This window comes from Mandrillus leucophaeus, unplaced genomic scaffold, assembly GCF_000951045.1.
Source record: "Mandrillus leucophaeus isolate KB7577 unplaced genomic scaffold, Mleu.le_1.0 Scaffold887, whole genome shotgun sequence".
Lineage (NCBI taxonomy): Eukaryota > Metazoa > Chordata > Mammalia > Primates > Cercopithecidae > Mandrillus > Mandrillus leucophaeus.
In genome coordinates, this window is record NW_012109663.1 from 1100213 (window position 1) to 1118528 (window position 18316).

Consider the following 18316-nt stretch of genomic DNA (forward strand, 5'->3'; position numbering starts at 1 on the left):
CCTTCCTTCCTTCCTTCCTTCCTTCCATCCTTCCTTCCTTCCTTCCTTCCATCCTTCCTCTTTCTTTCTCTCCTTGCTTGATAAGGTCCTGCTCTGTCACCCAGGCTGGAGTGGAGTGGTATGAGCCTATCTCACTGCAGAATCAGACTTCTGGCCTCAAGTGATCCCCCAATTTCAACCATCCAAAGCTCTGAGATTATAGGTGCGAGTCACAGCACCTGGCCCCTCTTCTTTGTTCCTTTTTTAGCAATTTTATTTTAGACTCAGGGGGTACATGTGCAGGTTTGCTCCATGGGTATATTGTGTGATTAGGGCAAAAAGCTATTTATTTTTAAAGATATTATATCATTTTGAGTCAATAAATGTTTATAATAGATTAAATCATTAGAATATCATAATTTTACTCTCTGCAAAATTGTTTCTTAAACTAGCATTCATTCATACCATTTTCCAAAACAACCTTTGAGAACCATGTTGAATTCTATTTAGGCTACAAATGTTTCAAAGAAATGTCTAATTGGTAAACATTTCGTATTTTGTGATGATAAACTAAAAGCGAAACGTCAACTTTGCCACTTCAAAATTCTATGAAAAGGAGAAACCAAAAAATCATATACAAAGATATCCCAGGCACATCATTTTCTATTCAAATATAACGAGGAACAGAAAGACAATAAATAAAAGGGGAAAGATTATAGAGAAAAATGGAGTACCCAAACTCAATTTTTTTCTGACTAATCTTACAAGAAATTTCCAAGAATGTGTTTAAAATGTTCTTTGTAGTTGTATCTAGTTAGTTTCTACATAGAAGATGTACAACTGAAACATCACCATATTTAGCACCCTGTGTGAGATAGGTGGCCAAAAGCATTGGCCTCCTTTACTGACCTCAGGTACTCAAATATTTAATACCAGAAATTGTTAGTATCACTGTTGAGAAATATTTGTTCCTGCATTATAATTCAACTCATTGAAAAATACTAGACTATTCAATGTTTTTAAAATGAAGCTGAATAATAATCAACTTTTTAATGTAAAAAAATTACATTTCGAGTTTCTTTTTTATCCTAGAAGTTTATTTTATGACAGGGATATTCAACGTCTGTCAAATGTTGATTTTTAACTCTAGCCATTTGGCCTTTGTACAAAATGTGCAGTGCACTTGATGTACATCTAGGAAGAGGTCAAGTCCCATTTCTCTAATTGGGCAAATCTCTGAAAGCAAGCCCTGCTCTAGGCAAAGCTCTATCAATCACATCTGCCACTTCAGTGATTATGTTGCTGCAAGAAGAATTCTCATCTCAGTTGCACATTTTCCACTTTTCTGATGATAGAATTTCTGCCATTGGCAAGAAAAATACATTTTATGTGATTTAGAAAGACATAAGCACTACTAGACCAACGATCTTTTGTCCTTTAAACAAAGAAATTCTGATTAGGAAGCCTTAAAATGAAAAATAAAGACACTTCTCCATGTTGTGTTTTTTCAGTAAATACTTTCATCGTGGCTAAGAGGACCATATTGGCCATGAGAAAGAGGGGAATAATGGACTTGTTCACTACAGATACCTTTTTCTTGTATTATTGAGTAATTTTAAAAATTATTATTTTGGAGAATGGGACAATAAAACTCCTCCAAATGTAAGCCCCTCACAGGCCTGAAATTAGTAAGTCAAATATACTGATACACAATGCCTTGAACTTGATAATTCAAGATAAATTCTCCATCTTCTTTATTACTGTGTACTAACTGTGTTGCCCTTAGGAGGATGGGCATATTAAGTGTACTTAGTCTGACTCATCTAACCCTTAATACACGGTACTGATCAAATAAGCCAGACAAAAAGAAGTTATTTTCTTTGCCTTCTTTGTCCAGTGTTGTTCCCTCATTCTCCTATAAGCACCACAGACCCCAATTTGCCTAACGACTTTCTCAGCCCTACCACCATGCCAGACTTTCTGTTTCCCACTCTGGATCAAAGCAGCTGGGGACGTGAGAGCCTGCCTTTCCTGCTTTATATCTCTCTTCCACCTCGCTCTCTCAGCAGCTCTCACTAGAGACCCCAGACTAACTTCCTTCCTTTAATTTCCCTCCCACCGCTAGATTTATATTTTGAGATTTTAACCCTTAAAATTCTCAAAATAAATATCAGATGATACTAAAGTATTATTATTGATTTGGAGGATTTGATGATGGCCTTGTAGGTTTGTGATAAATTGTCTCTTTTTTGAGATGCATATTTAATGTATAGAAGTAAACTGGCATGAAGTCTGGGTTCCCTTCAAAGTACCTTGACAACCAAATTAAGAGAGAGAGTAAAACAGAGAGAAGGCAGGAAGGAGAAATAAAAAGAAAAATGAAGCAAATGTGATAAAATCTAGATAAAGAGTGATTTGGGGAGATGGACATACAGAGATAAATTACAGTGTTCTCTACTTTTGGATATAGCTGTCTATTTTTATAGTAAAAATTGATAAAATGTAAAACTTCTCTGACCCATTACATTTTTTTATAATTGTATATGAATAATTTAACACTCAAGTGGATAACTACTGAAGGACACAGACAACAGCGTAGTTTCTATTACATGAGTAATATAAATCAGTGAAGTGTCCCAACAAAGGAGTGTGTGTGTGTGTGTGTGTGTGTTTATGTTACTTCGAGTATTCTATGCACTTGCTTCAAAGAAGGGTGCTTCAGTGTTCTGCTATGTGGGACCCCAAGAAGTAAAGTTGCTAGAAATTTTCTGGTTTCATCTTATAATCAAACAATGCAGAAATAATGGACTATGATCATAGAACTCTTTGTCTCTGACAATCACCACCCTATTCAAGCCCAGCAAACTAGCTTTCATTGGTCGTCTGCATACATTTGATCCTGGTCTTAGATTGAAAATTAAGTGGGGGATAGAGAGAGGTAAAAAAGACAGCATAGGAATTTCAGTTATCCATTCATCAAGATACATGATTTTCTGGTCTTTCCATGACCTTAGTATTCTAAGCAGAGTTTTTGCCCATAGACAATCCACAAATCTGTTTTTCTTTTCCATTGATTACAGGACTTGTGTGATATGCCTTATTTTATGTGTGTTACAAGATGGGCAGATGCAGTATGCATTGCATTGATAACCTCTTGTTTTTTTAATGGAAGTATTCTAATGCCTTTTAACATTTTTGTGGATGGTAAAGTAATCTCCTTTAATACCTAGCTAGAAAACATAATATAGTTGTCACTCAGTCCAATAACAATAATGATTACATTGCTACCGAAACCTACAAATTAAATCTATTATCAACACAATACAATCAACAAAAGCAGTCTGCTATTAATACAGTTTCAACATGTTGGCTGTGCTGCTTAGGTGGAGAACTGGAATATTTAGAAAGACATTTTATGACTTAGGACATGGCAATTTCTTTCTTCTCTAAAAATAAACTTTGTGTATGTAACATTCACAATAAAATCATTCTCAAACAGGAAGTGATCCCAAAGAATATCAACAAAGAAGCTCACTGAGATTTCAGGGTTTTGTATGGAACCCCAAGTAACACATAATTTCAAAATCATGAAATAGCACTGGCCTTTATAACAATCAGATATAAGATCCCAAATTATTTTCTCATACTGATGTATATACACTACTAATTTCATTTGTTAAAGTTAAACTAAATTTACCAACAGTTAATCCTACCTTTAGGAGTTGTTTCATTTGTTGTTGTGATAACATTTTTCTGTGATGATCCTGTGTTTGGTGTTGTTACAGATGTTTCTGTTGTAGTAACGACAACTGATGAAGGAGTAGTTGCATTTATAACACCTGAAAACAGTAAATTACATTAAAGTAGTTGCATTAATACTTACATATAGTTTTCCAATTAATAGACTAGTATATTTAAACAAGTATACTGTATATGTACTACTGCTAAACCGATCAGTAGAATGTGAATTTGCAACCAATTTTCTAGCTGTAATCAATTTATCCTTAGCTGAGCATTTATTCACTAACTGCATCTACTTCTTACCAATGGCATGAATTTTCAAGATGACTGGTTAGGAGTAGTTTGTGGTTTCAGAGCGATATAATTTCTGAGAAAACTAATGTGGAATAAATGTAAAAATTTGAAATGTAATAATTTTTTAATCCAACTCAATGAAACTTGCAAGATGAAATGCTTACATGGACACTCTCTGGGCAGTAGATATTTCACTAAATATTTTTACATCACATTAAAGTTACTAAGTAGTAAAAAATCAATATTAGTATATGTCTTTTTCATATAAAGCACTCTATATAAATATGTACTATATAAAGTACAAAATATAAAACACAATAAAGACAAGAGTATACATATATACATATACATAGATACATAGATACATAACTGCAACATACTTAAAAGTAATAGGGCCACCATAAATCCACAGTTTTTAATAGTTTATTTCTCTAAATTTTAACATAATTTGGGCAGGCAAAGGCACAGAAATGAAGGCAATACATTTTTAATCCATACTATATATTTATTTTAAATAAGAATTCTTAAAACTTCTGTTGAAACAAATGAGGAAATCAGTCTTCTGTAACAACCAGAGTTGGCAAAATCATCACTTCATTATTATTTTTCAAAGTGAAGTATGTAGGATTTAACTCAGTGTTCTATAAAAAGATTTACTTCACATAAAATTATTGTAATTTAGTAGCATTTATAAAATATTTTTAGTCCTGTATTTTGTTGTTTTCATCTCTGGAAATACAGTTTTATGTTAAAAATCAACATATAGCAAGCAAGTGTATAAAAATTTGGAAAAAAATATTCACATCTATGGAAAGGCGTTGTTTTTTGTTGTCCCTTGGTCTGGATAGAGTATATATACCATGTTAGTTAAGAGGATGGACTTTGAATAATAAAGGCATATTCAAATCCCAGTCAAACTGGGTATGTTATTACAGTAAATATATGTCAATAGTATGACTTCTCAAATTTAAATTACATTTGAAATGTTCCTTTTTGAATCTGAGAAAAAACAATAATCTAGCATGTCAATGAAACCAACATCTCAGACGTCATGACATACAGTATAAGTGCCATATAATTTTATAGTCTTGAGATGCTCGGAAGTGTTAGTTCTTAGCACTGACTGTTTATAGATAGCACATAGAAATTGCTTGAGGTATTCAGCACACGGAGAAATGTGTTCAGCACATACAGAAATGATAGAATTGCATTTTCACAGGCTTTATGGAAATCAAGTCAAAAGCTTTTTTCACCTCTGGAGGCGCACTTCACACCCTTGCTCTTACCTCCGTACCCCACAATATTCAGCAGGGAGCAGGAATACAGCCTGTTGAAGCTTATCTTTTCACCATTAGTCATTTTGTTCTGGCTATTTTTGTTTTAGTCTTAACATCCATAGATGTGACACTCATTTTAAATTTTATATTGAGGTTGAAGAAATCACTAAAAAAAAAGTAGCACTTAGACAGGAAAATTCACCTACAAATAGCCTGAATGATTCTCATCTGTGGACTTCCTAAATAGCAACATTGTTAATTTCTGAGCATAATCAACATCTTTAGAGATGTCTTTCTTTCTTCCTTCCTTCCTTCCTTCCTTCCTTCCTTCCTTCCTTCCTTCCTTCCTTCCTTTCTTCCTTCTTTCCTCCTTCTTTCCTTCCTTCTCTTCCTTCCTCCTTCCTTCTTCCCCTTCATTTCCTTCTTTCCTTTTCTCCCTCGATATTTATTAAGCAACTACTTACGTAAAAATCATGATTAGATAAAAAAGACTCTATGATTTATCACATGGTATCAAACATTACTTTTAGTCTGGTAGGAAATATAATGCCTATGCACAGTAAATAATAAGGTATATCATGTATAGGTTGTACAAACCAGTGTTTTTCAAACTGCAGGTTGTGATACAATTAAAGAATAATTAAATCTCTGTAGTAGATTGCAGTCAGAGCTTTTTCCAAGTTGGAAAAGAAAAGAAACAATATGAGAGTGTGGTATTGCAAATAATAGGTAAGTATTGTTTCATGAAGTTTTGGTATAGGGGTGTGTGTGTGTGTGTGTGTGTGTGTGTGTGTGTGTGTGTGTGTTAAGTCTGCACGAAATGTGTGCCAGGGCACAATACATTTCTTACTGTGATTCCAGTCAAAAATATGAAAGCTGCTGGACAAACAATAAATTGGACAAGACTTTATAAGATAAAATAAGATTACCCTGCTGGTATGAACAAGGAATATTTCATGCTAGGAACTAGGGCTTGAAGAGTAATAATATATCCATACAGGGAGAGGAAAGGGCATGAGATGAGCTCTGGAGTGGAGAAGTGAAAGGTATTTTGGAGTACTGCAAACAGGTCTGTCTAGCTGGATTGCAGTGTGCTATGAAAGAACATAGTGTGCATGATCTGGGAAAATACTGGAGGCCAACTGTACAAGACCATGAACACCCAGACCAAGATTTAAGATTTTATCAAGTCACTGGAGAGCCATAGAAGGTGACCAAACAGAAATTCCACCCTAGGAAAGACAATGGGGAAATGAGTGGGGCAGAGAATGAGAAGACTCCATTTGGATCAAGCTGCAAGCCCTCATTTTTATATTTATTAATGTCCTCTGCCCTTTTGAAGTCATCATGTGACATCAACGAATTCACATCCGAGAAATGACTTTATGAAAACTACAATTAAGCAAATTTCTAACCACTGGTGCAGTAAGATTGAGGTGTACTATAAGGCTTTTCCTCCTCAACATCCTTAAACATATTTGGCCCCTGATTTCTCCTGAATCAAACTTTAATTCATTCATACTCTTTAACATCTCTATTATTAATTCTATGGGTTGTTTAACAAACGGCGTGCCCTCTTTCGGCAACTCCTAAAAGTACTGAGTGTGCCATGTTCTATGCTCAATGAAAATACTTTCTGTGGGTTATCTAATTTAAAGACACAGAGAGGCTCATATTCTTATGATCACCATTTTATGGATAAGGACACTGAGGCTCAAAAACAGTAAACAGTTTGCCAACAATATGCACTGGTAAGTGATATAGTTGGAATTTAAATTCAGGCAGTCTTGACTTCAGATAGTATTTTCTTAACCATCACACATCTGGCCATAAGAAGGTAGCGCTATGTAAAGCTACATACCTCAGCTCCACTTGCTCTCTGCTTTTGACAGGGAGTGATAGTGACTAGACACACACATGTTTTTCTCTTATGTAACTACAATGATAAAATAGACAAAATAGTTCACTATTTTTTCTTAAAGAAACAAACATTTCAAGTGCCACATATATACATATATATGTGTACATACACACACATAAAATGTTTCCATATTAGACTTCAAGTTTTAAAGAAAATTTTCCATTGGATAACACTATTTAGATCTGAAAAATCCAAAAAAAAAGTTTTTTCATTTAGAAAAATTTTGCAACTGGAAACTTTGTCTTACCACGTGGTGGAAAATAATTATTTCCTCTAACTACCATGGTTGAAGATTTTATAGACCATGATGCATGTAACACCAGATATGGTTTACTGTATTATCTGTAAATTCCTTTTAGGTCTTATTTGATTTTGTAATAAACCATTGGGAGGAATAGCTTATTCTAAAGTATCTTCTTTTCACAGGACATGGCGAGATACTATTTTTTTCCACTGTATGTCAAAATGATTAAAGATAAATTTAACAAGGCAAATTGAGCCTCCTGACTTTACTTGTGCCAAAGCAGATAGTACTGCTCTTGGGATGTTGTAAGAGAAACAGATGGTATTTTGTCCTGATTCCACCCTGTCCCCATATATCCAGACTTGGAGAGCTCAAGGGATACTGTGATACCAGTTTCCTGTACTACACAGGATGAAGCATTATCTGAATATTAAGAAAATAACTATTCTAATTATTAAAATTCTATGATAGATTTTTGCTAAGGTCTTTCCATAGATTCTGAAATAGTTCTGTATTCTCTGAGGTTCAATATAGGAAATTCCCAACTGTGCACATACAGGAACTTTCATGTGAACTTTCTTTTTTTTTTTTTTTTATCTTTGAGAATTCAGCTTATAGCTGAAAACTAAATATATTCTATTCTGTTTTCAAATGATAAAGTCATCTACTCTTTGTAATTACAAAGCATGTCTAATCTTTGTAATTATATTTTTAGGTAATTGTCAAATAGTCACTAAAAGTTAGGTTTTTGTTTAAAGGGACAGAGTCTTGCTATTTTTCTCAGACTGGCCTTGAACTCCTGCACTCAAGGTATCATCCCACCGATGCCTCCTGAGTAGCTAGGATTACAGGTGTGCTCCATGACTGGCTAAAGTCAGAATTTGTATCCATCCTTATAATGAGTAGTGCTCTCTCCAGTTACCTTTCCTCTTTGGGACAGCGGATGGCCTCTCCTTTACTAAGTCTGCACCTAAAGTCCAGTAGAAATCCACTACTAAAGAAAGTAGATCTGGCTTTTTCTAGATCAACACAAACGTTGAAGACAGTGACTTAAAATTCTAGGATGATTTGAGATCGGGGAATAAATTTTTTGGTATCTGAATGACATATAATCTTTGCGTTTTCTAACTTAGAAAAGTTATGAGTTTAGGGTAGTTTCAGAAGATCACAGCACCAATTAGTAAAAAAGTCTCTTTGATTTATATTTCAGCACTCTTCAGTACCTGATATACAAAAATCTGTTTTTGTTTCTAATTATACTACTTGGGTGTATGGAGTGCATTTGCCTTCTGAATTATCTCTGAGAAAATATTTGCTTGCCAGTTTGCTCCATAAACAACATTTTGGAAGGAAGATTTAAACTCTTTAAGAAAATGAAAAAATGATTTCTTCAAAAATATATAATTACAGTACATACAAAATGCTAATTAGCAGGTGGTCTTATAAATGTCGAATGTCCTATTCCTATTATTAGGTAACAATGTCATAACCTAGACCAACTAATTTATGGAATTGATGTTAAAACAATTTTATTTCTCAATAGCTTACATTGTATTATTTCTACAAATTTATATGGTCTTCATGCATCTCTACCTTGTATTTACTCCCAGCAACTCAGTCTTTTACAATTTTTAAACAAATTTATCTTAAAATAAAATAATTGCCAGATTTTCAGTTATGATTTTGTGGATTTTTATTCTCTTGTGTATCACAGTATATAATGAACAAAGACATACTTCTTAAGTTTGCATGTAATGGCAAAGCACAAATTGGGACTTATAAATGGTAGGAGGATCCCTTTTCATAGTAATTTGTCAGTAATTACTAACATTATAATTCTTATTGTATACTTTCTATGGCAGTAAATGACCATTAATGAAGTGTAAGTTGAAAATTTCCATCTTTCTCACATATTAAAGAGATTTATAAAAACATATGTAAATATAATAAAATATACAAAAATAGATACAAATAAAATAAAGTACTGTTCCCATATTTGCATCAAATAGTCTTCATAAAAAACCTGGCACCAACTTCTTTTTGATAATTAATTTCATATTAACACAGTTGTACACTAATGGTGATCCTTCTCTTTTGATGTGGGAGAGGTCACTTTGATCCACTGCCAACCAAATTAAATACAGCAATATTTTTCAATTAAAAGAAAAAAGTTATTATGTGATGATACAGCCCAGATAATTTCTTCTGTTTGCCTTCCTCCAAAAATTGTATGACATCATACAAAAATGTATAAGTAACTCATTAGCCAAGAGTTATTTGCCTCAATAAATATTTATTCAACATCAATTTCAACAGATGTTCAGCACAATTTTAAAATGTGTGTTTTTCCTAGAGGAACTTAGAAGTTTTTTTTCTGATACTTAAGCTATAAATATATGTGAAACATCTAGAAGATTATGCTTGTAGTTATGCCATATAAAAATGGCATTAAATAATTAGTAGTATACATAGCTGGTTCCATACGATATTAAGTGAAATCAAAGTAAGGTCATGTCTCTCTGTGTCTGGCATAATCAGAAATTATTTTCTTGGAGGAAGATTTTTCAAGAGAAGCCAGATAACTCTTTTCTCAGGAAAGAAAAAAGTTTATATTCGAATAGAAGAGAAAAACCAATAGTGCCAATAATATGAGATCCAAAAAGGGACATTGATGATGTTACACATTAATAAGCATAGTATTTTCGAAGGAGAAATCAGGGAAATCCCATTTGCAATGAAAACATCAGAGCAACTCTTGTAAAAGAGGATTTTAAATTTAAAATACATTTTCAATTAAAGCTAAAAAATATTGTAGCAGGCACAACAGTTCTGAGAATGTTTAAATTTCCTATATGAAAGGACTTTGAAAGATAAGTAAGAAAATCTCATCTCTCACAGAGAGAAAAATATTCAGATAAGTGGGAGAAAGCTGCACCCAAAAGAGGAATCTCCTCAGGTTGCCAGCCATCTGTGAGGTGGGGAGGGAGTGCCAAGCCTGGCAGACTCTGAGGATGGACAGGTGTCTCAGCCACCTGGCTGCTCTGGGGAGAACAGGAAGGCAGCATTCCAGTGGTGAGTTTGTTAAACAGAAAACAACAATATCTGCAAAATGGACCCAAGAACCTGAGATGTCCTGGCTGACAAATGGATGGAGGTGTACAAGGTAAATTGCCTACACTCACCCAGGTGTCTTGTTCAAAATTACGGGGCCATGCAGTTATTTTTCCTTCACAAATGGATAATTTTTCAAAGATCATGTTCCATAGTAATGAGATATTTTTAGATTGTGGACTTTAGTATAAGGAGACTTTTTATATATTATAACCAGTTTGGTTGAGGAATTTCAAATCCTGAGGTAAAAAAGGCAAAGTTACATTTAATATTTATAAAGGTAGGAGTGGGAGGAAAAAAGAATATCTTGGTGATGCTCCTTGGCCCTCAGACACTTGTCCTGAGATCTCTTTCTTCCTCCATACAGTTCTCTGACTCCAGAAAGAAACTATGGTTCTGCAGCTCAAAAGCTACCTTCCAACGAAGTAAGATGCTGGAGCTTAGCACATCCTTGTAGGGAGCAATAAAAGCAAGCAAGTCTCTTGGATCCATCTCATGACTTCAGACGAGGGATCACTTTGGGTGCCCTCTCAGTCCTGAGGGGAGCAGCACTGCTTTGTCCCTTCTCTGGGCTCCACATAGAGGAGGGGAAAGTAGGAGAGGGTGCAGTTCCTTTTATCTCTTGAATTAAATCTTCAGCTTTTGATACAGCTAGGAGTTGTGTCCCCACCCAAATCTCATCTTGAATTGTAATCTCCACAATCCCCATGTGTCAAGGGACAGACCAGATGGAGATAACTGAATCATGGGGACAGTTTTCCCCATGCTGTTCCAGTGGCAGTTAGTGAGTCTCGTGAAATCCGATTGTTTTATAAAGGGCATTTCCTGTGCACTTGCACACATGCTGTCCTGCCTGCCACCATGTAAGACGTGCGTTTGCTTCTCCTTCACCTTCCACTGTGATTGTAAGTTTCCTGAGGCATTTCCAGCAGTGCAGAGCTGTGAGTCCATTAAACTTCTTTTCTTTATAAATTACCGAATCTCATTTCCAGCAGTGCAGAGCTGTGAGTCCATTAAACTTCTTTTCTTTATAAATTACCGAATCTTGGGTACTTCTTCATAGCAGTATGAGAATGGACTAATACAGCTTTCCTCTGAACTTCAAATGTAGCCACTTAAAATCTTAATTTTTAAACTACTGGCTCTCCTGAGCATTTCCTTGGAGACAAGGAGCATCTCACTGGACACTTTTTACTAGCAGATCACATTAGTTTAGTATAGTGACTTGCACACATGAAATGGCATGATGGAAGAAAATTACAGACCTGGCAACTCTGACATTAGCTAACTGTGTAACTGTGTGAGCCACTTTACCTTTCTGGGCCTCCCTTTTTTAATCTGTAAAAAGTGACTGTTGAACAATGTCTTTTCAACTATGAAACTGTATTACATCTAAGGTTCGGTTACATTGTAAATATACATTATGGCAAATAATAAAGAATAACTTGCGTTTATACATATCAAGGGGAAGCTTGTATTTCAGGAGTTCTACATAATCGCTCTATGGAGTTATTAACTTCTTACCTGGGAGAAATCTGTGCCCAAACGGGAATTGTGTATTTTAGGGGACAAAGATAACTACACTCATTTACAATTTGATGTTGTTGCCTAGATTAAATGTATTTCCCTGTAGTGTGTTGGTCTGCCCAGAACTAGAGAAAATGTTAAAGGCAAAATTTGAAACAGACATTTGGAATATTTTGCTTTGGAATTTTCTTTTCACCATGGAAGAGCAAGTATAATAAGATGAAATCTTTTTTATGGATAAATTAATTCCTACCTGAACAAACAGAGCCCATATTCAATATGTTAGCCAATTCCCTTTTAAAGTGTAGTATGTGTATGTTATGTCTATAATTAGTGAAAAACTTAGTTTCCAAAAATAGTCTATAGCATTGCACTTGAAGCTAGAACATGATATTTGGCTGAGTCTGAGATGTCTTGCTTTTCATATTATCTACTCTTATTTTTCTTTTCTCTAAATGTAAATAAAAACTATCTAGTTGATTTAAAATACTCTTTAGTTTGTATCAACTGAAAGACTAGTTATAAAGGTATAAAATTTTAAAAGTCATTTCTGTCTTCTAAAAAATCAGAGAGAAATTTTTTGTCCTGAAAAGTTGTTTTAAGTTACAGAAAATGTAACTTAAATGACTGGCATTCCAAGAAAACAAGCACATATAACAATAATTACTTTTATTTACATTATTTGATTTTAATGACAATTTTGTGAAACAGTCGAACAAGTACTACTTGTATCTCCATTTTATAGATGGATAGACTGAGGCCCTGGTAACCAATTTTGACTTTTGAAGATGCAGAGTCAGAAAGTGTTAGACCCTTGTTCAAATTCAGGTGATCTGGTCTCAACTTCCGTGTTCTCTTTCTCTGCATTGTTTAGAGGTTTAGAACTATAATATGAAATTATGCTGCTTGTGGTTGCAGTATTCCCATGCTACTACTTTAGTATTCTGATGACATTAAAGAGTTCATTTTTCCCTTACGCTATTCCTAATCATTATGAAAATAAATGCAACAAATTAGGGTATATGATCATATGGTAATTCTATTTTTAATTTTTTGAGGAACCTCCATACAGTTTTCCACAGTGATGGTACTAATTTACATTCACAGCAACAGTGTAGAGTCATGTGACACATAACACCATTTCAGTCAGTGACCACATATGCAAGAGTAAGATGATAAAGGAGCTGAAAAATTCCTGTTGTCTAATGACAGCATAGTTGTAACATTGCAGTACAATGCATTACTGACATGTTTGTGATGATGCTAGTATAAACAAACCTGTGCTTCCAGTCATATTCAAGTATAGCATATATAATTATGTACAGTACATAACATTTGATAATGATAATAAATGACTATGTTACTGGCTTATGTATATACCACACAGTCAACCCTCCATATCTGCACCTAAAATTCAACCAAATGCAGTATTTCTGGGATTCAAAACCTGTGGATACGGAAGACCAGCTTTTCATATCTGTGGGCTCCACAAGGCCGACTGTGGGACTTGAACATGCCTGGATTTCAGTACCTGCAGGTGTCCTAGAACCAACCATGTCAGATACCGAAACACAACTGCTTTACTTTACTATTATTATTATTTTAGAGTGTGCACCTGTTTATTTAAAAAAAGAAAGTGAACTACAAAGCAGCCTCTGGCAGTTCCTTCATTAGGTGTTTCAGAAGAAGGCGTTGTTATTACAGGAGATGAGAGCTCCATGAATGTTATTGCCCTTGAAGACCTTCCAGTTGGACAAGATGTGGAGATGAAAGACAGTGATACTGATGATCATAGCCCCGTGTGGGGCTAGGCTAATACGTGTGTTTGTGTCTTAATTTTTTATAAGTTGAAAAAGTAAAAAAAAAAAAAAAAGATTGAAAACAGAAAAAAAGCTTATAGATTAAGAATATAAAGAAAGAAAGTATTTTTGTATGGCTGTGCAATGTGTTTGTGTTTTAAGCTAAGTGTTATTTCAAAAGAGTCAAGAAGTTTAAAAAAAAAGTAAAAATGTCATAAGGTAAAAATATTACCATAAGCTAAGCTTAATTTATTAGTGAAGAAAGAAAAATATTTTTTATAAACTTGGTATAGCCCAAGTATACAGTGTTTATACAGTCTATAGTATTGTACAGTAAATTCCTAGACCTTCACATTCACTTGACACTCACTCACTGACTCACCCAGGGCAACTTCCAGTCCTGTAAGCCCTATTCATGGTAAATGCCCTATACAGGTGTACTGTTTTTACTGTGCCTTTTCTATGTTTAGATACATGTATATTTACCATTGTGTTTAAATTGCCTACTGTGTTCCACACAATAACATGCTATATAGGTTTGTAGCCTAAGAGCAAGAGGTTATACCATAAGGCTTAGATGTGTAGTAGGTTGCGTAAGTGCACTTTATGATGTTCACACAATGACTTACCAAGATATTTCTTAGAATGTATCCCCATCATTACATCCATCAATAAACACTGCATGACTGTACTAGGGTTCCGTTTTCTCTACATCCTATCTAATATGTACCTTCTTTTATATTTCTTATAGTAGCCATTCTAACAGGTATGAGATGGTATCTCATTGTGATTTTAATTTGCATTTTCCCTAATGATTAGTGACATTGAGCATTCTTTCATATATCTGTTGGCCATTCATATGTTTTTACTGAGAAATGTCTCTTCAGTTCTCTTACCCATTTCCAATTGGGAATTATTTATTTTCTTTCTATAGAGTTGTTTGAGTTTCTTATATATTCTGGATACTCTTTTATGATAGCTATGGCTTGCAAATATTTTCTCCCTATCTACAGGTTGACTCTTCATTCTGTTGTTTCCTTTGATGTACAGGGCTTTTTATTTTTATATAATCCCATTTGTCTGTTTTAGCTTTTGTTGCCTGCATGTGGGGGATCAAATATAAAACAATCTTTGCCTAGACTAATGTCTCTATTCTGTTCCATAGGTTGATGAATCTATTCTTATGCTATCACTATACTATTTTAATTACTATTGGTTCGCTAAGGAGCTAGCTGCACCACACTCCGGAGTTTAACAGTTCTCTGCATGACCTTAAATTCCTTCCCTAGTTCTCGCCAAGGGAGGGAGATGACCATCACAGCAAATTTTAGCAAAAATCAGAGGCTAAATATGCCATACTTATGAATTTAAACAGTGTTCAGCCAAACCAAGGCCCCCCATAGGCAGGCAGGCAAACTTCAACCATGCAATTCTACAGAGCAAAACAGCTGGTCCCATCCATCCTGATCAGCAACTCCACCTAACCTTAGGGCCCCTTCTGCAACCCTGTCCAACACTTAAAATAGTGGTACCACTTGACCAAGGAATAGACCCTGCAACCTGGCCCAATATGAGGTGGTTGTAGTGCCTATCTAGCAGCTTAGCCTGATTATAGAACTCAGTCAGTGGTCTTGCCACATAGCAGAGCCCAGCCAGCTGCCTCACCCAAATTCATAGCAAAGGCAGCAGGCCAGCTATCTAGAGAACTCAAAAGCAAGCTCTCGCTGACCAGGGTTGTTACCAACTGGTTCATCTAGAATCACAGGCTAGACTAAATAGTGAAAGTTTATCCCTTCCAAAGAACACCTGTGAAATTTAGAAAAAGCAGCTGTCTCCTCAAATGTACAGACACCGATGCAAGGATACAATGATTACAAAGACTTAGGAAATGATGACACCTCTGAAAGAAACTATTAAAGCTCCAACAGTAACCCTAACAGAAGATCTAAGAAATGACAGGAAAAGAATCAGAATAATTCTCTTGAAGAAGTTCAATGAACTATAAGAAAATAGAAATAAACCATTAAATGAAATTTACACACAAACATTAAATGAAACAATACACAAACAAAATGAGAAGTATGACAAAGAAATAGAAACAGCTTAGAAAACCAAATAGAAATCCTTGAGATAAAGAATACAATGACTAAACTGAAAAATGCAATAGAAAGTTCCAGCAGCAGACTCAAAGAATCAGTGAGCTTAAAGATAGAACATTTGAAATTATCCAGTCAGAGGAACAAAAAGAAAAAAGAATGAAAAAAGCCTGTAGCAATTGTGGGACACCATCAAGAGACCAAACATACACATAATGGGAATTTAAGAGAGCAGCAAAAGAGAAAAAGAAAGAGAAAAGAGACAGAAAACATATTTAAAGAAGTAATGGCTGAAAACTTCCCTAATCTGGGGGAAAATTTTAACATTCAGATACAGGAAGTGCAGGTGTCTTCAATCAAATTCAATCCAAATATGAGTTCACCAAGACACATCACAATCAAATTACCAAAACACTAAAGATGAATAAAAAATTCTGAGAGCAATACATAAGAAATACATCACATACAAAGGGATTCCAATACAACTATCAACATATTTCCCAGAATATTATTATTTAATATATATATCCAATGTCCTTTGTGAATGGAAGAGAAGACACTAAATAAATCAAAATAATTTATTACCAAAAAAAAAAGCAAGGGGTGGTGTAGTGTAGGGAGTAGATAACCGGGTCTGGGGACCATGTTGCCCAATTTGAGTCCAGGCCCCATCACTTACCAGCTACGTGACCATATCCAAATAGCTTAACCATTTTAGCCTTAGTTTATAATCTACCTTATAGATTTTTTGTGCATATCTAGAGATTAAAACATAAAAATTTAAGAAGTACAGCTAACGTCTGGGTTACACTTGAATTTATCATGTTTATAACTCAATGATATAAAGTACATTTTAGAGTTCTACCATTAGGTTATGTTCCTTGCTAATACTGCCCCTATATATTCAGTTAACTAGTTAATTTTGAATCAAAACTTAAGCTCCTCCTAACTCATAATTTTATTCTCTGAATTTTATAACTATATTTATTATTCTCTTTTTCTAATATCCTTTCACCATTCTTTCTAAGAAACTGTGATTATAGTTGTAAAACAAAAAGATTGCTGAATAGAAAAAGGAAAACTTGCAAATTGGGCTCATGTGGTAGAAGAAAGAGATTTTACATGCTGTGGTTGTGGTTCTGTGGGCTCCATATTAAGTGCTCTCATGCCATAGACCTTGGGCTACTGGGATCTGCAGAGTTCACACCAGGGATCTTTGAATCCATATTCACACTAAATATTGTCTATATATGGATAAAATGATTTACTCATATATGTTACTAATTTAAAATCAATAGCTTCTATTCTGATTAAAAGTATATATAATTTCAGAAATTGCAAAATATTTAGTAGCATTTGATTTCTGTTTCCTCTATTGATGAGTGCAATTATTATATTATTATTATTTTACACGGGGGTTGTTTCACAACTTTTTTCCATATAAATGAGTTATTTATATTTTAAGAGTTGGGGGACCACTCCTCTGTGGATCTTCAATTAGTATAGCAGTAGTAGTAGAGTTTATTTAAATTCACTCAAGTCTTCATATAGCATCACAGGACAAATCTATAATTTGATAACTTTTCTTATCAATTCCCTGCAAATAGTCAGAGACTTTCTTCAGACACTGATGACTCATACTTTTAAATTAAAAACAAATAAGCAAATACCTACAGAGTAGAGGATTTATAGCTTTTTGGTTCCAGGATATACCAGTTCTAAGTGCTAGGACAAAAACATAACTTTTCCTTTTCCAAATCTCTTCCCCCAGTTTCTCCACATTGGATGTGGAAAAACTGCTCTGAACCACATGCTCAGCAAAAGCCCATCATGTATTCATTCAAGAACAAAGAAGAATTCATGATTGTCTGCTTTTTGATTTTTTATACTAGCTTTTATATAATATAGTTTCCAAATTAAAAATATTTTGAGCTATGTCATTAAGATGCCATCAAAAGAGTTACTTGTGGTGACTTAATTAGAGCGAACACATTTAGAAATAACTCTGCATGTTGTGGGACAGATGTAGCCTTTGGAGAAAGAATGAGCCTACACTGAACATTACAACATATTTTTGTATTTAGTAATAGGCAGCAGACACAGTTCCAGAATATGCTCAAAGTCTGGTTGGGAAGTATCTGCTCTGCTGACAGTGGGAGAAGTCAGGAAATTCATATTTAAAAAGAAGGAGAGCAAGAAGTAAACAGTGTATCTTTGCTTCTCAGTCAACTCAAACTTGCCTCATTATTTAAAAGGAGTACCCTGTTGTATAATATTGGCCAACTTTAATCCACACTGGAAAAACAAACCACTCTAGAATCCCTTCT

At 34.5% G+C, this 18316-nt stretch overlaps 1 protein-coding gene across 2 annotated transcripts in view; it reads right to left on the reverse strand.

The window, feature by feature from the left end:
- The window catches only part of EMCN (endomucin), a 124392-nt gene that overhangs the window by 84304 nt on the left and 21772 nt on the right, over positions 1 to 18316 (reverse strand). For both annotated transcript variants that reach the window (XM_011969368.1, XM_011969367.1), the window contains exon 2: positions 3693 to 3818. In XM_011969368.1, coding sequence (XP_011824758.1) covers positions 3693 to 3818 — 126 coding nt within the window. The remainder of the gene's footprint in view (positions 1 to 3692; positions 3819 to 18316) is intronic.